At 38.1% G+C, this 24,841-nt stretch overlaps 1 protein-coding gene across 30 annotated transcripts in view; it reads left to right on the plus strand.

The window, feature by feature from the left end:
- The window catches only part of LOC106055813 (muscleblind-like protein 2a), a 293,711-nt gene that overhangs the window by 228,825 nt on the left and 40,045 nt on the right, over positions 1-24,841 (plus strand). For 6 of the 30 annotated variants that reach the window (XM_056012958.1, XM_056012960.1, XM_056012962.1 and 3 more), the window contains one exon: positions 3,206-3,563. In XM_056012958.1, coding sequence (XP_055868933.1) covers positions 3,354-3,563 — 210 coding nt within the window. In that variant the 5' untranslated portion in view covers positions 3,206-3,353. Of the gene's footprint in view, positions 1-1,091; positions 1,458-3,205; positions 3,564-24,841 lie in introns of those variants that run through there. The other 24 variants (XM_013212269.2, XM_056012943.1, XM_056012952.1 and 21 more) reach the window with 13 other exon arrangements.

The following is a 24,841-nucleotide window of genomic DNA, read 5'->3' on the forward strand; positions in this document are numbered from 1 at the left end:
CAATTAGCTAATCCAGGCATCGTGGGGATGTCCTTTTCACTCCATCAGGACATTCAGGCACCATGCTCTTTTGGAATGGGCTGGGAAACAAAAGAGAGAGAAACTTCTTCACTGAAATAGTACAAGTTCTGGAGAAATAATGTTAAAAATTTTATTAGAATTTTGCGAAACAAAATGGGAGAGTAGACACAAAATAGACATGCGTAAACAAGCAAAATTAAAACCAAAAAACAAAAAAAGAAGTTTTTGTAAGAGTAAGAACCGCACAAATCACTATCATCTATCTAAATGTTTGCTCTAATGGGCCGCTATGTTGCGCTTATGCGTTTCGTTTTTTTTATTTTTTTATTTAAACTAGAATTAGTAAATTGGGCCGAAAGTTCCATTTTCCTTTTATATCTTTTGCATTTTTCAGTTCTCATTTTAAATTAAACTGACATTATTTTGCTTTAATTTTAAGTGTGCCCGGCAGAAAAAAAAAAAAGTCTGCACTAAAATACTGGTAGTTGGAATCAAACCAGATAGAGGCTATTTTTTCTGCATTAAAAAATATTACTACTAATTGGTTATTTTTTTTAATGTAACAAATAACTCCACATATACAGCCGCATCTCTCAATAAGTAGCATTTATTTCCCCTTTTCGATATCAAAATGAAATAATGAATGACCAAGAATGAACTAATTGTTGGATTCAGGTTTCGTTAGTTACAACAGATAATTGTGTAAAGTTTCAACTTGACCCCAGAATGGTTGTGCGAGAAATAACGCGTAAAAAAAAAACATCCTTGTACCAGACAGACAGAGTTGATTTGAGCTTTGTAAAAAAAAAATTGTTTGAGTGTATTTGTCGGGTGTGATGGACTTGGAAACATTTAGATGTGTAAATAAACTCTCCATTCACACCAACAATTGTCAACTGCTGACACGACTTCCTTTTATAAAGAGAGCACTAGCTTCATATAGATGGGAAGAGGGGGAGAGAAAGGCAGAGATAGAAACCGATAGTTGGTGGCGTGGTTCTGAACTTAGAATGCAAGAAAACAATCCTCTGTTAGGTGACAATGAGAAGAAAAAAAAAAGGGGGGGGGGGAGCCGTCACAAATCTCAAGGACTGATATGTTGTGAAACCTTTTTTCTTAGAATTACTTCCCTTTAAGCCTTTTTTTTTTTTTCTTCGCTCAAACCAAAACAAATAAAATGAAATAGAGAAGTAAAAAAAAAAAGTAATAGGGGTTTAGTTTAGGGGGGAGAGGGATGTGGAAATATAGAATGAATTCTGTTGCCGGGAAAACCGCCTCTCCGCCAATCTTATTTCCGGTGTACTGTGAAATGATTAAATAGACCGACCGAAACTCAGAGTAATAATTTACATTAGACTGTAGGCAAGGACACCAGGTTGCACCGCTGCTAAAGATATTCATTGGACCATGTACTTGTACTCACAGGCCGACTTGACGTAAGAGACCGTTGTTTTTTTTTAAATACATCTTTATTCTTACTTTTGTGTGTGTGTGTGTTTACGTTTGTGTAGATTGTCAGAGAGCTGGACTTGATTTTACCCATATAGGATTACTTAGTGTGATCGTGTTTACGTTTGTGTAGATTGTCAGAGAGCTGGACTTTAACCCATACAGGATTACTTAGTGTGATCAAGTTTTAGTAGGCAAGTAGATCTATATCTTTGGTGCTGCAGCTTGCAGAGAAACACGATTTTGAAGGCAGCTTCTTAAGAGTGTTCTTTGCCTAAGAACATGAGGTTTGAACTGACCTCGCTTTCTCTTCATATACATGTTTACATCTTTGTATTTGTCTTACATTAGTTCTCTTCTCTCTCTCTCTGTCTCTGTCTTTTCTCTCTTCTCTCCCTCTCTCTTCTCTCTCTCCTCTTTCTTTTCGTTTTCTAAATCTTTCTTCATTTTATTTTGTAGCGTTACAGTTAGCAATAGAAAAAAAAAAGGTTGTATAAAAAAGAACTTTGGATAAGATAGCGTTTCTGTTTATCTTAATGTGAACCGAAGCTAAATATGGTACTTGTGGGGGAGGAACAGATCGGGAGGGAGGGGGGGAGTCCTCTTAAGCCTCCCTCGAGTTGAAGGTTTGTAGCAGTGATACTGACTTGTGACACATGTTTTCTGACTTCTCACCGGCACATTGATTGGTTCATACCTGTGGGACACACGAGGTATTTTTTTTTTTTTTACTGCTAGTAATATAGCAACATTTGTGATAGGTTTGTGTTGAGAGCACCTGTCGATTTCCCGCTATGGTTTTGTTTCATCCATTGTCGCTTGTCGTTTTTTGTTCTCTCCTTCTTTCACCTCCTTCTTTCACCTCCTTCTTTCTAGTCTGTCAGGTGAATAACGTGGGTTCGAGGCCTGTGACAGGTCCGTGTGCAAATGACGTATTCTGCGACCCAATTCACTAGTGACGTCACAAAGATTGACTCGAAGGACGGGTCTTAAAGTGCTGAATGTATTTTCTGTATACACACATATAATGTATTCTGTATACACACACATAATGTATTCTGTACACACACATAATGCATTCGGTGTTGTGTTCATGCAATAAGATAATACATTGAATAATTAAGTACCTCTTAAGGGCGCATGGGAGCACTACATATCCGTGGCATAACTATGTTATATAATGCAATCTAGAAGGACGATGCTTAGGTGTTGAAACCATTATGTAGTATAAATAGAATGTAAAGGCTAAAGTGGTGAATGTAGTGGTAAAAAAAATAGTTTGTTTACATTGACGGTAATACCGAAAACTTCTCCTAGTTGTTAAAACATTGCACATTGACGTCTATACTACTTCGTGTGTGCAATCTGCTATCTGTACCTGTCCGATATAGACCATGATCTGGTTGGTATGAACTATCTGGCCTTCTCAGATGTCTAGTTGTCTTCCCTGTCCATTTGTATATTTTCCTAACCTATGTAATTAATTAATTAATCATTATTATTATTATTAATTACCTCCCCCCATCTTTTCAATGTCTACTTTTTTATTTTTATATCAAGTGTATTAATGTTCTATCTTGTCCAACGCATGGTCTTTTAATCTTTCCATTGTTTAACCCTTCCTATCCTGACTTGATTCAATGTATTTTCATTGTTAAACGATTTGTCGTCAATAATTGATGCCACCAATCTAGAGACGATCCAATCAATCAGTCATTATTTTGTTCTTCCACAGGGCCTCACGCCAAGCCGCTAGCATTTCCTCCTACGCCGTGCACGCCCCCTCCTCGTCGCCGTCTTGGGACCGAGGGCTACTCAAATACAGCTCTAGCTCACCCCCTCCAGCAGCCTCGCTGCTGAACACATCACCTTCGCCACTGACGATGGCCCAACTGGTCAATCAGCAAATGGTCATAGTGCCCGCTGGAGCCACTCCCAACGGGAAGGACTCGAGATGGCTCACCCTGGAGGTGTGCCGGGAGTTTCAGAGGAGCAAGTGCTCACGCTCGGATAATGAATGCAAGTTTGCTCACCCTCCAGCGCACGTGGAAGTACAAAATGGCCGAGTAGTGGCTTGTTTTGATTCTATAAAGGTAAGTGCCGGTGTTGTTCGTCTTCTAATGTCATGTTAGTGTCATGTGACAGGGAGTGTCATAAAGTAGTACTGCGACACTGGTACACATTTGGTGTCATTCTTTTCAGTGTCATTCAGAAGTCGTTGTCCACATCTTGATTGACCATCTCTATTTGTGGTTGTGTTGTGAGGGTGGGTGGGGGGGGGTCATTCCTATCTGGGGTGGGAAGGAGTTATCAAAGCGGTATATGGAACTGGGGAAATAATGTGTATATATTCCATGACGCTTATGTACGTTTGTATCCTTAAGAATAATTCCTTCAAAGGTCTATGTGTGTGTTTGTAATCAAGGGTCTCTGTGTGTGTGTGTGTGTGTGAAATATCTCCTGGGATGAAATTAATGTCATAAAGTCAGAGATCATTATTCAGGCATATCACATTGTTATTTCTATGGCTGTAAACATTATTATTTTTTAAATTCAGTTGAATAGTGGACAAAGATCGAAAGTACAGAGCAAAAGTTGTAATTCAATCATTTAGTACAGGATTTCCCAAACTTTTTCCTTAGCGGAACACTTCGCACATTCTGAGTATTTAGCGGAACACTTCGCACATTCTGAGTATTTAGCGGAACACTTTGCTTAATTTTTTTTTAGAGAGATTAATTCACGTGGTGGCCTACTAATTAATTATTTTCGTAATTCGTGGCACACCTATTCAGACCTCGTGGAACACTAGGGTTCCGCGGAACACAGTTTGGGAAACACTGATGGAGTACAACCTAACGTTGTCTTATCGTACACGTCGTTCCGTGTCCCAGTTGCTGTGTGGGAGCATTATCTCCTGCAGTGGCCTAAAGATTGTAGCGGCCAGTCGCAACATGCCAACCTTTACATCCCATATCACATTTCGTTTTTTTTTTAACGTATTTGTTTCGTTATCTCACAATTAATTCACACTTTTAAGTCTCCCGTCAGATAAACGCCACCATCTCAAAAAGATTTTCTGGAGAAATTCGCGGTACAGATAGGAAGTATCATTTCTCCCCCCCCCCCCGGGTCACGCGATTTACTTTTGTTCTTTTATTACAATGGGGTCAGACTTGATGTTGACATGAATAGAAATGGTTGACCTGATCGTTGAAATTTGGGGTGGTCAGCTCAAGTGGACATTGGGTGCCATTGAGCTTTGCATGTGAATTGAATTACGATAGTATAATTAGTCCAAGTTAATAACTCACTTAAAACCACTATTTGCTCCTTGATCATGGGCCGCAGACAACTGTTTGGTCTTTGAATGCTGCCCCTTCATCTCTAAGTCACCACCCCCTTTTTACACACGCATATACACCTATGCCTAAGAACATAAACATTTATTCCAAGATATCTATTCTTGAGTATTAGTCATTTGATTCTTTTTTTTTTTTTTAATTCAGTTTTTTTTTAAATATTGTCCTAGGTGAAGTTATTAGTTATTAAACTTTGGACTAATCTAGGCGTGAGTCAGTTTCCATGTTAAGCTTTCAAGTTATTATATGAAGCACACACTATGACAAGTACAACACATTTATCTGAAAATCTATACGAAATACTGCTTCTTTTGCCTTGTCATTCATTATTCTCATTATTTATTTTTCATAATTTTCTTTTAACTTGAAGTCAAACGACTCAGTAATCACTCGTATCACTTCTTGCATATTTTTATCCTGGCGAATGGAACTAATTTAGTTCCTCTGTGACAACGATCTCCTTTGTTCAGTCGTGTCCTCGTTCACGTTTTGTTCCTAAATTTAGTTTAAATTGAACTAGGTCATGGTAGAATAGAACTTAAAAGTTTATTTTTTGTACAGCGACCTTTCACATTTCTATACAGGCCCATTCCCTTCCTTAACCAAACAATTATCCCTTCCTATTATTTTGTTCCCCTCCTATTAAGCTGGCAAGAAAGACAAATGTTTAGCGACGAGGAAGTTTAATACAATTTTTTTGTTCACACCTCCACCCCCCCCCTTCCTATCTCTCTATCTCCTTTTTTTTTTCCTTCTAAAATGTTAGTTCCAATCGGGTCAATGGCAGCCTTGACTTTGGTGTTTTATTTCCGCCGGAACACCGAGGCGATATTGAGTCATCCAGATGTGACGTCATTGTCAATATTGAAATCCCCTTCTATAAACTACCCACACTCGTTGTGACAGACAGTACCTCTAATACGAAATGTAAATGAATATATAGTCGAAATGCGATGGTGGCCACTTTGGTCATCCATGGGGCTTAGGGCTTTTTACTGCAGTCCTATGCCTTCATCGTGTGGCCGCCTATGTGATCCAGGAATATGTAAATATAATTGAATAGATCAGTCTTTTTTCGTGTTACAGTTTTAAGGGTACTACAGGGACTAATTAGAAGTAGCACATCTTACTACGAAAGCTGTGTAGTTTCTTGACACAAACATTGACTTTATCTGACCCCCCAAGTGTCCACTTGAGCAATTTCCTGAATCTGTTCACAACACAATTAGCTCTGCTTGATGAAGTGAAGGACCAGTGATGTCCCCTTGTTGTCTTTCTTTCGCAGTCTGCATCCTTTTGTATCAGATAAAGTTCTTGACGTGAATACGATGAACTTGACCCTGGCGCTCGGGGCCGTCTTACATTTTAAACTGCAAGTTAAACTTCCCTACACATTTTTTGTGTGTGTATTATAAATGCATAATAAACTAAATGTCCTTTAAACTGAGCTAAGGGGAAATAGAAATATTGGATTTCGATAACGTCACAAAGTTTTTGTTTGAGATAAACACGCGCTCCATTTGTCACCCCCAACTTCCGTTTTTTTTTATATATTTCTTAAACTAGTTTTTTTTTTTTATGTTATTGATACAATATTTCATTGACTGAACCTCGTGACCATGTGATATCTGCACACCGGCTTTGTCTAGTGAAACGTGATTAACTTCCTGCGGAAATATTCTGATATATAGCTAGGCAGCCATGGGGGGGGGGGGGAGAGTTGGAGGGATTGAGGAGGATTCAATAGTTTGACATACTCGTGTGAGTTTGGGATAGGGTTTGATATAAAGATATCTCAAGATGGGCTCAGGGATTTCATGATTTTGACGACCTCGTGATTATCAGTTTGAGGATATGATATTTTAAATATTTCTACGAATATGAGATGGCAATGCGTATTTTAGATGCCTATGTGAATAGTTGCTGGGAATTAGATATTTTACATTTCTTTGAGAATTAGGGATCTACCTTTTAGTTGTGTGTCATGCTCTAGGAAGAATAATTCTATTCTTTGTAAAGTAAAGTATGGCCTCCCCCTGAATTTTTGTTTTCTGAATACTCAGTCCCCTTTATTTAACAGAAATATGATTGTTATTTGTTTTTTTTACACTTATTTTAAACAAATTCTTGAGATAAAAAAAGATCTGCATTTATAGCAGACCCGGGAGCGTATTAAACCAAGAACTGAATATAATGTTTGAATACAGGAGTTTATCTGATTACTTGGCCTGACGTTCGTGTGGTCACTGCCATGAAATACAACTGCAGCTATCAGCAATGTGTCAGCGTTCTGTTAGGAAACTGGAACGGGAAGTAGTACAGAAACGACTTCAAGGTCGTTGGTGGCGCTGAACAGGAAGTTAAATGGGTCAAGACTGTTAGCACTAAATTTCCTTGTTATTTGACGGCTATCGATACGCCTTCCTCCTCCCCCGCAGACACCACGCGGCCACCTGTAGCTGGCTCAACTAATGGACCTCATTCACCAATCGTAAACAAACAACATTTAGCCACGTGATTCTCTTTCTCTTCTATACAAATTACATAATCCATAAAGGCTATCACGTGATACGTTTTTTTCCATTGTTTTATCAATATTACCACGTGGCTAAATGTTGTTTGTTTACGATTGGTGAATGGGGTCCATTAGATCTATTCTTGGAAAAAATAAGGTGCTCTACTAATAGGTTTGTTTAGAAAATGTTTCAGGGTTAAATCAGGTCAACGTGATGGTCAGTCGCTAACGGATTCAGTAGGTCAAGCTGGGTGACCAGTATTTATCAGGTTATCTTTTCCAAACTTTGTTTTGCACTTGTGACTGGGACAGAAAATCAAAAGTTCAACTTTATTTGCTGTGAGTTTGATCTATTCATTAAATGCTTAAATTGATTGAAATACAGTAGGACACCCAAGTTCTTATGGCGAGTTTGTCTAAATTTTATTTTTCATCCTCGCTTTGGTGTTGGAAATGAACTCTCTCAGAGCCGTGCTAGTTTTGAGTACCACAAATAAATTCCACACACACACACACACACCCCTTTGTAGACACTGCGCCCACCCTTATGAAACCGTAAACCATATGAATGCCCCTTCCTAATCCACCCTAGGCAGACCCTACTACCACTACAGCCCATCATAACCAACACCTTGTACGACAGTGCTGAACAACTGAAGAGAACAGCACACTATTTTTCCTTGGCACAGTCTGTAAAAGATCTGACAGCTCAGCAGGAATAGAGCTGGCTAGAAGAAGAAGAAGAGAACCACAAATAACTGAAGCAGCTAGTATTGTTGCATCTAAACCAACTGGTTATCTAGACTGGTTCAAACATTCGAATGATTGCAGTTCCACGTAGTATTGATAGGGCCAGGCTACTATATGTAACGCCTGCTTTCGTCCTCTAGCCACTTAATGTTAATACATGTTAGTGTGCTGGTAGTCCTAGATGTGCAGGAAATGTTCCTTATTCCATTAAAATAACTACCCCATACACGAGTGGCTCACTTGAAGTTGGGTTTACATTAAAAACAAGCCGATATCGTTATTATAGTAATAAGAAGAAATTGGTCTTACAATGTGTGCATTACACCATCTCATCAAATGCTTTGCTACATAGGCTTCCACAGAATCTTCTCCCCAGCCTGTTCACACATTGTCATCTTGGTGTGAACTCAAATCTAGATGGGCGGTTGACGTTATTAACAGCATTTCAGTTGCCTCTTAAGAAGTTGTGATTAACCCAGGCATGAAAGATGATTTAAAGGAATATTTTATCTTCTGTAGTGGAGAGTGCGATACACTTGGACAGGTTGTCACCCACACTTGATTAATGATATTAAGTGTATAAACCAAAGAACACGCCACCCTGTCTTTTAAAAGGTTTTTTATTTTTCTGTTTAAAAGAGTTACGTCATTACGAGCATTCTTTTAGTCCATCCCTGTACTAGGCAGCCCTCCCCTTTCTGACAACAGCTGCTCCTTAAGAGACACTTATTTACCGCTTGGACGATCCGAGTAGCACACTTCCTCTTTTTAAAGCGTCATTTTCTTTATTCGCATTTTTTTAATTTCGTTTAAATATTTTAATAAACATCGATCTTTCTTATCCTATTTTTTTTGTACGGTATCCTTAAAATGTTTATTTTACTATCCTCTCTCTTTCTGTCTCTGCCTCCCCCCCCCCTTTTTTTTTATTCTCTTTTACACACACACACACATGCAAACAGTGATACTTGCCTCTCACAAGGTCATTCGAATTATTTCACGTGACCAACTGGTCAGGTTGTTATGTCTAGTCTGTCGTTGCAATCCAGTCCGTGACGTTGTTTCCGGTTTGGATTTTCTCTAATAAAAGGGATGATATATCTAATTTGTCTTAACACGAGAGCGTGTATCGTTTTGTTCGTTTGCGTGGTTGTGTGTGTGTGTGTTTGTGTGTGTGTGTTTCTCCTGTTGTGTAACTAACACCATGACAAGTGTCCGCCTAGACTGTGGTCCACTCAGTTATCTACTTACAGAGACTCATCTCTGTCACATCCTCTTCATGGCAGGAGAGCTCACCCCGCCTTGCATCTGGCTTTCATCGCGCATGCTCCTACCTTCAGGTCATGTCCCGTGCAACAAAGCGCACACTGAACACTAAGTTGAAGGAAGGAGTCAATGAGTAGATGTACTGTTGTGTGATGTATTTATCTATATATAGCGCACTACATTTGAAATACCAGTCATTTCACTTTGCACTAAATACAGCTCGAACATGCTATACGCCATATTGAAACTTGTCTAAAATTATCTGATTGTAAGTTTTTAGTCTTTCCGAAGTAAAATCGAGACTCAATTGTTTGTTTTGTTTTGTGTGTAGCCCATCTATTTCTAAGAGGCTTCCGTTGTACTTGGTTCTAAACAACGGTCTGTCCTCTACAGTACTCAACCACCTTGTGTATGTAACTTACGTAGAGGCTAAACATCTTAAAACAACTCTTGTACGGCTTGTACTAAATTTTAAATCTTACAATATTTACACAGTGATCAAATATAACAAACTGTCAAGTGATCAAATATAACATACTGTCAAGTGATCAAATATAACATACTGTCAAGTGATCAAATATAACATACTGTCAAGTGATCAAATATAACAAACTGTCAAGTGATCAAATATAACATACTGTCAAGTGATCAAATATAACATACTGTCAAGTGATCAAATATAACAAACTGTCAAGTGATCAAATATAACATACTGTCAAGTGATCAAATATAACAAACTGTCAAGTGATCAAATATAACATACTGTCAAGTGATCAAATATAACATACTGTCAAGTGATCAAATATAACATACTGTCAAGTGATCAAATATAACAAACTGTCAAGTGATCAAATATAACAAACTGTCAAGTGATCAAATATAACAAACTGTCAAGTGATCAAATATAACATACTGTCAAGTGATCAAATATAACATACTGTCAAGTGATCAAATATAACATACTGTCAAGTGATCAAATATAACATACTGTCAAGTGATCAAATATAACATACTGTCAAGTGATCAAATATAACATACTGTCAAGTGATCAAATATAACAAACTGTCAAGTGATCAAATATAACATACTGTCAAGTGATCAAATATAACATACTGTCAAGTGATCAAATATAACATACTGTCAAGTGATCAAATATAACATACTGTCAAGTGATCAAATATAACAAACTGTCAAGTGATCAAATATAACATACTGTCAAGTGATCAAATATAACATACTGTCAAGTGATCAAATATAACAAACTGTCAAGTGATCAAATATAACATACTGTCAAGTGATCAAATATAACATACTGTCAAGTGATCAAATATAACATACTGTCAAGTGATCAAATATAACAAACTGTCAAGTGATCAAATATAACATACTGTCAAGTGATCAAATATAACATACTGTCAAGTGATCAAATATAACATACTGTCAAGTGATCAAATATAACATACTGTCAAGTGATCAAATATAACATACTGTCAAGTGATCAAATATAACATACTGTCAAGTGATCAAATATAACATACTGTCAAGTGATCAAATATAACATACTGTCAAGTGATCAAATATAACATACTGTCATGGCCAGCCTCTACATTAATGCAAAATTGTGACATGGAAAGTTATATATATTCACTTAGCATATACAATATGACAATTTAATAATATCATACATTATGCATTTAAAACAAAAATCTTGCTCAAATTGTATGTGTGCTTTTGTAAGTGTTGACTGACTATGTTCTAGTAATAGTTACAAAACTGCATATTTTATGGTGTTAGTATTAATACTATCGACCTAGGGTATTGCAATAGATTATACGCAAACTCTCGACACCACCTCACAATCTGTCACACATTTTGAGAACCATCGGTTTGTAGTGTCATCGTGAAAATAATATAAAAAGTCGGAATGGAAAGGTTACGAAAGAAAGAGTTAATCCGAGAAGTTCCAGATTGAGTTATCTCCCCCCCCCCGGCCAAGTTTACTTAGGTGTAAAACGATTTGCCGGTGTGTATGTGTGTTTGTTGATGTGTACGTGTGCGCGTGCGTTACATAATGTGGGTCGGCGTACTTATGTTACCTCTTATCATTGTTAGGTTCGGTGGTCTAATCGAGCACCAGTCTATTTGGCCACCTATTTTCCCAATAGTGGAATTAGACTATCATTCCCGATCACTGTCACATTGCCAGCCAAATAGCAATAAATAGATTTATATTTAAAACAATCTATTTCGCAATCGGCAATAAGGAAAAAAAAGATATTTAGATATACTGCACAATTTATTTATTTTTGCTGATATTGTTGACTCTACACATTTAGTCTTGATTTTGAATTACTATATAACTTTGTCATTGATCTGCCTATGGAATAAAGACTATAGAATTGTCTTACTGAAAAAGAGTCTGGCTACATTATGAAAAATAAATGAAAAATAAATGCTTATAAAGGCTGCAGGGGCAGTTATTTATATTCCTTAATAAGCGTGAATTATCTTTCCTGGGCCATGCTTGCACGCCAAACAAAAATTGGTGGAGACAGCACCCTCGTAACATTTATCTAAGTGTGAGACCTTGACATTGAGGGAGACAGGTCTGCTCACCCTCCTCCCATTTGACCCCGCTCCACTGTGGGTGTGACAGAAGAGAGGGAAGAGGGTGTAATGAAGAGAGGGAGGGTGGGGGTTCTGGAATGTTGAGGAGTGGACTGAGATGTTTGTCTAGAGATGACTACATTCTTACCTCCTCCTTCTTTGTCTGTATCTAACCTTGTGTGTGTGTTAGTGCGTGTGTGTTAGTGGGTGTAATCACATCTACACACAAACATGGAAACATGGACACACTTTAAAGTTTCTAACTGTAATAGTGTATGTGTGTGTGAGAGAGAGAAATATCTTAACTGATCAGCTCTTTACTTTCTCTTATGTTTTTCTCTCTCTCTCTCTCTCTCTCCACTCACTCACTGACAGCGTTGACCTTGAGTTTAAGAAATACTTCTTTCAAAGAGCTGAGTAGATTTAAAAAAAAATGGTGGTTGTGGGAAGTAGGTGCAGCTCCCTCAGAGTTAATTGTCTGGGATAAGTGTGTGAGAGTTTATCTTAATTGTCAGTCATAGATTTTAATTGGCTTTGGGGAAATTTAGCTGTAAATCATGTGCCTCTCTCTCTCTCTCCCTCTCAATCTCTCACATGCCTGTTTAAATGTGCATTGCATGATGTGGGACTGTAGAGTAACATGTAAAAGTCAAAAGAATCAAAAGTGTACATGCTGTGACCTTGTGTTGTATTCTATACACATTCACAAACAAGAATGCAGTCAGTTCTAGAACAGTAGGGACAAAACCACTGAACACCCACAAGACTTAACAACACAAGACTTAGACAGTACTATCTAAAAAGTGTTCATTTATATGTCCAGTGACTAAAACCACCATCTTCTCTTTTCAAAAAGTCTCCAAAAAAAAAAAAAAAAAGCCGCAGATTTAGTCTTTCCTGTTTCCAATGATGTGTTGTAGTTTATATAGAATATGAATGCACTGGCATATATCGGTGTCCTGCCTGGTCAAGACGGAACTTCCTTACTAACGAATCATACTAGTCACTCGGCCGGTCATCTATATTTATGTCGCTGTCGTTAAAATGTGTGCTGGGTGGCGTAAACCACTTGTCTACTCATCAAGGTGCCCGAGATCGAACCCCGACTCAGCTGAGTTGAGTTGGCTTAGCTCATAAAGGCGGCCAGGAAACTTCTCTCCCCCCCCCCCCCCCCCCCAAAAAAAAAAAAAAAAAAAAAAAAAAACCATTCCCAAAGTGATTGGCCCATATCTCATTGAACTCGTTTGAACATGTAAGATGTGCTGTACAAACTCAAATGCGCGAGGACACCTAAAGGTCTCCTCCTAGACTGTACGCTGCGTACCACTGAATGCCTTTATTATTCAAGTTGAAGTAACATGTCTGTTTCAATGCGTCATGACCGTCACATTTTTATAGAGTAGATTGTCAAATGCTAGATAACGCAGGCAGCCAGCTGTGGATTACCTCGTCATAACAGCATTATATAATTTTGAATCGCTCAATTATTTCGACACTCTGGGGATAATTAGTGAACAGAAAAGGTAGATAAATTCATGAAAAAAAATCTATCGAGTTTATAAAATGTAACAAAAGAAATATAAGTAGGCAGGGGAGATTAAAAGTTTAAAAGATTTTATATCTATTTGACTACAGATGTTACTGGTGAGTGTAGGGAGAAGCCTGTAAAAAAAATTAATCTCTTTAAGACACATTCCATTCATTCTCACTGGGTGGATGAAATAGTCAGGTGAGGTTAGAGAAACCTGGACACTCCGCGTAAACCTATCCTAGGGAGTAGTAAAGTGAGTGGATGTAAACCTCTTCTCTCTATAAACATATCCGAAGAGTAGGTGTCAATCCTGACTCTGGGGTGTCAATCCTGACTCTGGGAATGTAACTTACACTGGATTTTTTATGTTAAATTTTTTTTTTTAAGGTGAGGAGTACCTTTAGATTGTTTTCTAATAGACCCGAGCACGTATTGATGCTAGATCGGATTCATTTATTTTCTAATAGACCCGAGCACGGTTTGATGCTAGATCAGATTCATTTATTTTCTAAGTGTAGACTTGTTTCTACCAGTGAGTATAAACCTAGACCTGGGAACTACTTTCCTTGAATCTTGAACATTTCGGACTAGGTTTTGTTGATGGAGTAATTTTAGTTGAACGTGCACTCAAGTTAAGAACACTTGAAGGTAAGTATAGGGAAGGTTGGGGGGGGGGGGGCTGCAAACATGAAGATTAAAGGGTAAATTCTATTGTGGCGACGAAGTAGCGGCCATTCAAGTGTTGTTGAACATCTCCTGCTAGGAAACTGCTACGACTCTTTCCACATCATCTTAATGGCTAGGATTTGTTGTTTAAAGCAGCGGTTCTAAAACCATCGTTCCGTTTTGTAACTTTAGGTAGTGAGTGGTATTGAAAGGTGGTTCTTACTTGTCTTTGTGAACGTGGGATGTCGTACGGAAAAAAAAGTTCACAAAGCTGTCTCGGATGACTTGGGCTTCCACCGTTGCTACCTGACTATAGAACTAGTACGATCTAGCACTAGTCTCACTTGTGTGTCCATCTTCTAGATCTGCAGCTAAACGTGAGAGTCTAGTTCATATTTAATTAAAAAAAAATTGTTCACTTTGACTAGATTAAAAACACTTTTAAAAATAATTGTGTAAACATTCGTACATTTGAACCGTGAAATATTTGAACGTCCCAGCTAGAAAGTGTGACGGTAGTTCACGGATGACAACAGGGCTTGGCAACTCTCTTGTGCCTATTACGAGCTATTTCAAGGGTGTTAACTCCTGGCATGTTCCGGTGATCTCATTGTTATCTCCCCTCTATCTGTGAGCTATGTCGGCCATGTTGAGTCTCCACATCGGAGGCTAACCCCCCACCTCCCCCCGTTTTTTTTCCCTCTGTAGAGAACTATTTCGCTTGCACCTGTTTTCTTTGTGAAGTCTAAACTAAGACTCGGTGTTGCTATGGAGATAGTCTGGCAAGACTCTAAATATAAACTTGATTTCGATCGGCAAACCCCGGATATAGCGGTATAAATATATACCGTTCATGAAGTCTATACCGGTATAAATATATACCGTTCACGAAGTCTATACCGGGCCTATACACATGGAAATCACGTTTTTATTTCCTCAGTATTATCATTGGATTAACTTGAAGACGTTTACATCTACCAAATGTATCGTTTCGTGAGAGAATTCTATATCGCAGTATGCGGCAGTAATTATCTTCAGCAAGGGGGGGGGGGGCATACAACTTTCTACAAGTCCGAATTTTGATTGCAGCTATTTGAGACAAGTTTTGAAAGAACTTGTACCAATATTTTCTTTTTCATTCGTAGATAATAATAATAATAATAATAATTCCTCAGTGGAAACTGTTAAAGGGACTACGATGAATTTTGTTTTTCTTTAGCGAAACTCGACCCTGGCAGCGCCAGAGAATGACTACTCGTTCATTTCTAACATAATAATAATAATAACAATAGCTAGAAACGGTGAAACATGCTCAAATGTGTAGTTTTACTTAAAGTCTTCGTCTCTTCAAGTCTAATATGTTTGTCTATTTCTTTGAATCCATTGACTTCGTTTAGAAATGTTGTCATTCCAGAACTTACAAGCATAGAAATGACTTAGCGTGGGTTAACGTGACCTAGTAGCATGCAACCCCCACCCTCAATCCACTCCCCATTCCGTCCATTTAAAAAAAATTTTTCGAAAAGTTTCAACAAAATCTAAGAATAGTTTAAATAATTTGTTGCGGATGAAAATGTTAAAATGTTGTGTTGTTTTTTTTCACCCTAAAGATAAGGTTTTATTTTCGTATTCTTGTTTAGACTAGAGCACACACACACACACACACACAAACACACGCTAGATAAGCCACAGGGTTAGACGCCGTCATCTCTATGGATGCATCCCGAGGTGAGGGAAACACTTAGCTGTATACACACAGAGTCCAGTCTGGAAATAGTACGTGACGTCTGACTTGCTAATTTTTTCAATACGTCTAGACTGTGGAGCACAACACACACGCGCACACACACACGTTTTTGTTTGCTTTGAATGGAGGCGATGTTGATATTAGCAAATGATTGGACGAGCCAGACTATCACACCACACGATCATACCGAGATTTAAAAAAAAAAACAAAAAACAACTTGCAATTAGTAGATCTAGAAATAAAATGTCGAAAGTTTCTGTGTGATCAGTTCTTGTAGACACACCAATAACATTTAGACTTATTGATTGGAAGTCTCCTTCCAGCATAATTTCCACTTCCTGTGATTCTAAGTGTCGTTCAATGTTTAGTAGGTACTTACAAACAATTTTCTTACATGAACAAGCTGCATGGACTTTTGTGACTTTTTTCTTTTTTTTTTTGGTAGTTAGATGGATCACCAAGGATGACTCTTCCTTTTAGGTAGTTAGATGGATCACCATGGATGACTCTTCCTTTTAGGTAGTTAGATGGATCACCATGGATGACTCTTCCTTTTAGGTAGTTAGATGGATCACCATGGATGACTCTTCCTTTTAGGTAGTTAGATGGATCACCATGGATGACTCTTCCTTTTAGGTAGTTAGATGGATCACCATGGATGACTCTTCCTTTTAGGTAGTTAGATGGATCACCATAAATGACTCTTCCTTTTAGGTAGTTAGATGGATCACCATGGATGACTCTTCCTTTTAGGTAGTTAGATGGATCACCATAAATGACTCTTCCTTTTAGGTAGTTACATGGATCACCATGAATGACTCTTCCTTTTAGGTAGACGTCTAGTATTTAACATATCTACTTTAGATTCTGGCACTGACCTGTATGCTCATACCCTCGTTATTTCATGCTTCTTACTTCTGCTCTGTTAAGTTGGTTTATAAATTCGTTTGATCGTGATAGCGCCCCAAAGAAATGCAATTGGTTGGAGCTCGACTACACATTTGAATGAGACTTAATGAAAATTTAATTTGATAAAAACTTAAAACGATGAAACTAGTGTAACATTATGGACTGTCGTGTGTTGTGTGTGCGTTTGGGTGTAGCCCCAGAAACTTAAACAGCAATAGGTTTTAAAAGAAAATTAGTAATTGTATCTTAACTCATTCAAATCAACTTGTTCTTGGCCATCTAGCCTTCACAGGTCTGCTTGTTTTAACAGCCGTCACTCCTCTTTTAAAACAGCACACTTCCGGTTCAGAAATAAGTCGTATGCAGTCCATCCTTTGTCTAAAGATAACATCTTCGTTTTATTAATACATCAGTCACATACACATACACCATAACACACAAAAAAAACCAACAAGTTATCTATGTCAGAACAAATTTAAGATGGTCACTATTTTTTGAACCAGAGATTTTGAGCTAATAAAGGTTCTCACTGTTTGAGAGTCATTGTTGAAAGTCAGTTACCATTGGTAGCAATGTTTTCATGATCTGAATGCTGCAGTCTTTACTTCATTACGTACAAGCCTATGCGGCGCTTCTCACTGAGGTAGTGGTACCACGGCTGACTGTACAAACTTTAGTCGAGATTCTGTGCACGTGCCTTGACAAGGGTGTACACTGGAGGAGATCTGAACCCAAGTGACTCACGGCATGCAACTCTCCGTGTTTAGATCTGACAACTGAAGATCTGGTCAGATAATTGTTTCCTCTCTGTGAATCCCTTCCCACTAAACCCGATTTCCTTGCGTCTTTCGTCTTCCATTTCCTTTGTTTTTTTTGTAAACGTTGGTACGATAATCAGATGTGTGGGAGGGGGGGGTAGGAGTGGAACTGACTCACTCTTAAAGATGATAAATTAAGAGATAGACCAGCGGTAGGTTATTTGTACTGGTGAGCAGACAGTTGATAACCTTGTCATCACCGCGGCTGACTTTATCGCACGGAGTCATCCGAGAGTTGGTCCTAGCAGGGACTACTCGTGCGACTTGATTTACCCCAAGACTTATTTGCTGTGATTGTCAGTTTGGCGAGAATTCCTCTAGAATCCTATTGCTCTTCTGTCATCTTGGGACGCCCATCCAAATGGCTCGCAAAACACTGTGACATGGGAATCATTTTGTTAGGATCTATAATCTATAGAGTCACATCGCATTTACTTTTGTGTGTACGGTTTTCAATTTGGGCTTCACTCTTCTTCTTCGTGCTTAGGCCTATATATATATGTATATATATTTATCTTGTATATATATATATATCTTATATATATATATATATATATATATATATATATATATATATATAATATATATATATCTGTTCGCTTGATAGCTATCACTACGCTATTTGCTGATCTATGATTATTGTGTTTTGTCTTTTTTTTTTCCCCCTTACACTTTTGAATAGTTTAATAAAAGGTTTGCAGTTAGCTGTTTGTGTGCTATTTTCTTGGTGCTCATTGTTAGTTCTTTTATTCGGTAACAGTCAAACAATAGAGGTACAGGTGTTATCACGCATTTACTTGGTTAGACCTCAGTATATATTTTATACAGCATCACATTGATATTTGTATCAGATATAAACATCCCTATCTAGTTGCCATCTTAAGGGATTGAAATTGACTTAGTAAATACATTTACTTTAGCTCACAGACACACACACACATATTGAAAATGGCAGAACATTTATCTGCAATGTCTCAAGTCTTAAGGCTATCTAGCTTCTGAATGGACTATTCCCCCGCCCGCCCCCCCCCCCCCTTTCTTTTTTATCTTTAACCCCTTTCGTGAGACATTAACGTTAATGGCTGACCACTCAGTGTTGGATTTCACTGATCTACTAGACCCCACCCCCCACGCGCCCTCCTTCCCTTGCTGGCTGCACTCATTTCCCCATCTCCCCACATAACTCGCGTGTGATCGTCATCCCGGGTCTGAGCGTACTCCAAGAAATAGACACACGTGCCAGGGCTGATGTTGTGCGCTCCCACAGAGACCGCTTGGAAGGGGGTGGGGGGCATCTCTCGTGGGCCTGTGGAGGGATGGATGGGGGAAAGTCCCAGTAGCTCCTTGTCTGTTTACACCTCAACTGCCAACCATCATTTTGTTTAGCAGTGGGAAGATAACTGCTTTCAGTCTGGCACAAATAAATACAATCTCTCCCCCCGCCCTCGTGTTCCACATACCTGGCCAGCCTGCACAGGTCAGTAGCACGTGGACAACCCGGAACTAAGAAACTGTATCTGAATAATACAAAAAAAAAAACAACCTCACGACCTTTCTCCTGGAGCCCTACCACGTACAATGAGGTAGTTCCTTATTTCTGACCTACTTTAACCAAAGTCACGTGATTGTTGGACAACAAAGAGAAGAATGGCCTTGTCTTCCTATATTTCCGTTGTTGTTGCTCCTCTATTTTTACGAAATTTTACATTTACAAACATTTTAAAATATACAGAGTACATCAACGAACTCCCTAAATGTTCAAATAATTATACGAATGTTTTCATAAAGGGCCAAGAACTGTTTAAGGATAGGTTTAAATTATCAATGATATTTCCTTTATAGTCATGACAAGCGTCAACACTTTGCCGATGATAGAGCTACATTCACATACAGAAGAAGACGTTTTTACAAACGTTCTTGTAAGATTAAAAAAAAAAGCTTGGTATAAACTACACAAAATACACACATATATAAATATATTTATTTATTTATTTATACGCCTATATATGGGATAATATGCATATTAGTTGAAACATTGTTATTTTCATAAACTTCAGCTATTTTTAACGTTATGTATTTCATATTCCGCTAATTTGAAATAAATTATGCATATCGATTACATTAAGAATTATTTTTTGTTTTGGATACATGATGTATTATTATGTTGTTAAAAGTTCTATCATTTTTAAGAAATTCACAAAATGTTACATTAAAGTTTCAAAAATGCGTCGACGAAATAGATCTAGATCCATTTTATTACTTAGAAACCAAATTTAACAATGAAAGGGCGGGGTAAGACACATTTGGCCTGTGTAACTGTAAGAGTAGATCTAGATTTATCCTTGACCATCAGATGTGCTATTTGTTCGCTAAACAACTCAAGCCTATTACGCACAAGGAAAACTCATGGCAGTCTTTTTATCTTTTATAACAACTAGTCGACATATCGACTACATACTAGCCCTAGAGCTATCTGACCAATACACACTGGTCTGCTGTCCAACTTTTAGTGTTCTACTCAAGTTCAAGCTTGTTTACTTTTGGGCAGAGGAAAAAAAAAGGGGGGGGGATGAAAGTGTTACTTTTTTTTTTTCTAGGACTGGTTACCCGAATGCTAAGAACTGTAAGTGTAGTCATTCCTTGTAGATCAAGAAATCTTGATATCAGTATGGCAGATTATAGGCCAACGCTTCGGTACCTTCTAACAAAGGTATAACTATTTGTTTTAGTTGAAACTATTTAAAAAATGTATCTCTAGATTCTCCTGTTATTAACAAATTATAATTTAGCGCTAATGAGTAAATTGAAACCACTAAATATTGACTTAAAACGCTTCAGATTCCCACTACAAACTAACTAAAACTAAGCACGGTGCGCGTTGTGTACACACAACCATGTGACTCGGGGGGAATACGAAACTACCTCATTATTTGATACATCTTTTCTTGTTGTAACAGTGGCGGCGCCGATAGGAAGTTCAGAAAATGTAGGGTTGATGAAACAAAACATTGTTGACCGATAGAAGAAAGCAATATGAAATACAGTTGTCTGCAAAATGATACGTGAATTTCCGTTGCTCAAGGCACAAGTCATGGTGGACTCATTAAAGATGTTTGCATTGTTTTTGTAATAAGATAATGGTCTAGTTTTTAGAGTTGAAGCAAGTACTGTCAATAGTTCTAGTAATTTAAGAATTACAGAATCTCCATTTCTTGTTTTTTTTTTTTTGTGTGATTTTTTTGCTTTAAACAAAGTTGAACTCGCAAGGTTATAGCATTTTGTCACATACACTCACAAGTAGTTTGTTTTAATATTCTGTCATCTGTATACTAGTGGGATGTGTGGCGGAGTGACACATACCGCTGGGCGGAGCTCGAGTGCTGACTTGAGCTGAGCTGTTTTTGCTGAACGCCGCCTAAAGGCAGCACGGACATTTTCTATCAACTACTCCCCCCCCCTCCCAACCCGAGTGTTCCACAAAAGAGATTGGACCATAGCGCACTGAGCATGCTATGCAAAAGCAATTTAAAAAAAAATGAATCAAACAAACGAACGATAACTGAAATGGACGCTTCCCAGATAACGTTCTCTCCTTTAGATGTCACAAAACAGTGCTGGATCTGCCTTGGTTCATGAGCTTCCATCGCGACACTTTTTCATGTTATTTAAAGTATTTGCAGGTTATTCTGGCCAAAGTGTAAGAGAAGCTCCTCAGACCTGGCACACAAGTTAATGTGTTTAAATAGTAAACTGTGGCACATACACGGCGCTCGGGGCTCAGTTCGTCTTCTATTTGGCTCAACCTTGTCATCTGACCGTGTTTCAACACCTGATAGAATTCAGTTTTAACGTAATCACGAGGAGAGAATTTGATAATGGCTGTCGAGTCTTCCTCTGGTTTATTTCCAACAGAGAGAGAGAGAGAGGAGTGTGTGTATGCTGAAGGGCCAGAGCGTGATGTCACATCTCGAAGCTCTGGAATTCCAGTAACACTCTTTGTAGGTTAAGGTGCCCGAGTGATCTATGAGTGGATCCCATCAGTGATTCTCAATCCAAATATGCACCCACTGTGATCGCTGCATAATTTAGCAAATCGTATTTTTTTCAATTGTGTGTTTGTGACGTTGAACGCGGCGGGAGGTTAACGCAATGTGACGGCAGCCTTTTTCATTAAACCATTTTTAAAAATTCTCTATTTAATAATATTTGTAATATTTCATCACCAAAAATATCGAAAACAGAAATAAAAGTCTTTTAATTTAGATCCTTTTTAAATTACATGTATTAACAAAATAGTTTTCTGTAAACTAGAAATCAAAGAATGTGTGTACAAATGGATTCATGATCAAAGAGCCACATACAGAGACCAAACAATGCAGCAGCATGGATATTGTTTTATTCCTACAGTGAGGAAGAGTCTCCCTCCATTAGCCAGCACACGCCTGCGGTCACTGCAAAGAAGTGATTCCCTTCAAGTCCTGATGAAGAGTCTACTATTAACTTTGTAATGTCTAGTGTAAAGTGATCCATCTCGTATCTCTGTAGTCTATCAACTCCACCTTCCCAATCGCATTCAGTCCGAAATTGTTTGTTCTGTTGGGCTTGGGACTCTGTGTCAACACCGTCCCCACCAAAAAAATTGTAATACCCTCGAGTTGATTCAGCTGACCCACTCCAGCGTAATATGAGACTCATCTTCGACCAGTATATTGCCGGGGTGTGTGTGTGTGTTTCTTGTGTGGGCGCTTAGTCCCACGACGACCCCTCACTGCCCGTGCTATCCTATCAGTAAAGTTGGACTGGCCAGCTCGTGATTTGCTTTGGAGCCAATAATGTTGTGGTTTTAAAATGTATTTATTGTATGACTTTGGGTGTAGAATTAAACTCAGCTGGGGTGAGACTAGGCCTCGGTTATTACAATGGCACGCCCCCCCCCCCTTTCTCGCACAAACCGGGCCACCACTTTTTTTTTTGTTCTAGAGTTTTATTTCTTTGACAGAATAGTTTTGTCCTTGCTTGGCAGTTTTATTGGCGTATGCTAGCTTTGTTTTAGGGGCGGCGTGATGGTGGGTCTTTGAATTACCTGAATAGATGTGTGCCCTGTTTGTGATGTTTCTTGTTAAAAATACAATGACAATTCAGCTTTACACCAGGTTTAGTTTGTACTTTGTACTTAATTTTTTTTTTACAAAGTTTTTATCAACTCACTCTGTCTGTCTGTCTGGGTATAGACTTGTCCACGTTATTTCTTCCACTTCCCAGTCTTGGATCAAGTTGAAACTTTGCACAATTATTTACTGTCGATGACAACATATGAATCAATAACAACAACAACAACAAAAACAATGTTAATCAAATAGTCTTTTTTTTTATGACAATGTACTAAGCCTTGTGTAGAGAATAAGGTCGTTTCGCTAAAAATTTAAAACTAACAATAAATAAACATTAAACCTTCTATTTTTATAAACACTGGAATAGCTCAATGGCTAAACGTCCGCCTTCCATCGCGGAGGCTCGAGACTTGAGTTCGAATTCAGACTCTAGCAAATTAAAAAAAATAGTTTTTTTTTTTTTTTTTAAAGGTAGCATGGAAACCTTCTCCAAGACCCCCCCCCCCCCCTCCCCAGACTCACACACCCAACTGATTCACAAAGTTTATTGGTACATAGCGTACTGAGCATGCTACAAGCGAAAACAGTTTCGCTAAACAAAACTATTAATACCAATATTTCCAATCGCACACATATATTATTGTCAGTCTAGATCAATTAAAAATTAATGATATAAATGATTCAGACTAATTGATGCCTCAATCCAAGCTTTGTTTTTTTTTAAAATAGTTTTCTTTACATTTTACGTATTACACTATTTTTTTTGCCAGTCTCTCGCCATTCACCAGTTGGTTCTCTTTTCACATACGCACAGACTGTCATTACTTACTAGGCACAGATCTCATCATATCAATGTATACAGGCACTCATAGAAATAGTTTAGTTTTGCTTAGGAGATCATTCAAATGTCTATCGAAGTGTATATCTCTCATTGCGGTGTCGACATCCTGTAGAGCCACAATTAGGTCATTCATGGACACTTTTGTACTTTCACCCGCTCATAGGTCACTTCCGTCAACCTAATTGTCCTTCATGTCCTCAGCAGCACTCGCGCACACACACACACGCGCACATGATTAGTGTTGTAAATCAATGTCTTTTCTTGTTCCGGAAAATGAAAAGTTCCAAGAAATTAGGGCATCTGATGTCTTCCCGGGCACCATGTGACTGACACGGACAGTATGATCCCATGTATCAACCCTGAGTGATCCCCATCACAAGGAGGAAACTGAGTGTCACGTGTTATCAGGTCAGCACAGGGTCTGGACAGTAGACATCGATAGCCACATCTGGCCAGGCTGGAATCAGATCTCTTCGTACTGGGTTGACTTAGTAACAGCTGATAGAATACAAGTGTTGACTTAGTAACAGCTGATAGAATACAAGTGAAACAAGGGAGATCATTCAACGGGTTACTTCAGATTCGAGTCCTATTGATATTCTCTTCAGTCCTTGTGTACATACATTTGTCTATCAGACGAGTAGAAATTGATTGCTGCACTAGACTAGCCTTAGAGACACTGCTAAATTCCATTAACTCTTTCTCTCCTAATTGACGATGCCAACGTTGATTTGACCCCATTAAAATAAATTGATTTTTTAATTTATAAACTTTAATTTGTGCTTTTTAAAAAAAAGCATGCATTCTCCTATAATTCGATACCAAATATAACATTTTCTGATAACAAACAAAAAAGTTGTTGAAGTTTAATCATATCAAGATAGTGAAATACAAATGAGCAAAATGAATAATTCTATCGGAACGAGGAAAATTACGGAGAGAAAGAGTTCATATTAGTATTTTACTGATATTGTCAGAATATTTTAGTAGTAGATTCACTGAGTCGATGCAGCGGTGTTCAACAGATGCTGTTTTCTATTGATATTTGTTAGACACCTATAATCGTAGGTTAGTTTTGTAATGTGTTCAATATATTCGCTTACAACACCAATCAATTATTGATTGTTTGTAGATTTAAAGCTGAGATCTATCCTAACAGAGGCTGAGATCTATCATAACAGGGTGAGATCTATCCTAACAGAGGCTGAGATCTATCCTAACAGAGGCTGAGATCTATCATAACAGGGT

Source organism: Biomphalaria glabrata, chromosome 15 (genome assembly GCF_947242115.1).
Source record: "Biomphalaria glabrata chromosome 15, xgBioGlab47.1, whole genome shotgun sequence".
Taxonomy (NCBI): Eukaryota; Metazoa; Mollusca; class Gastropoda; family Planorbidae; genus Biomphalaria; species Biomphalaria glabrata.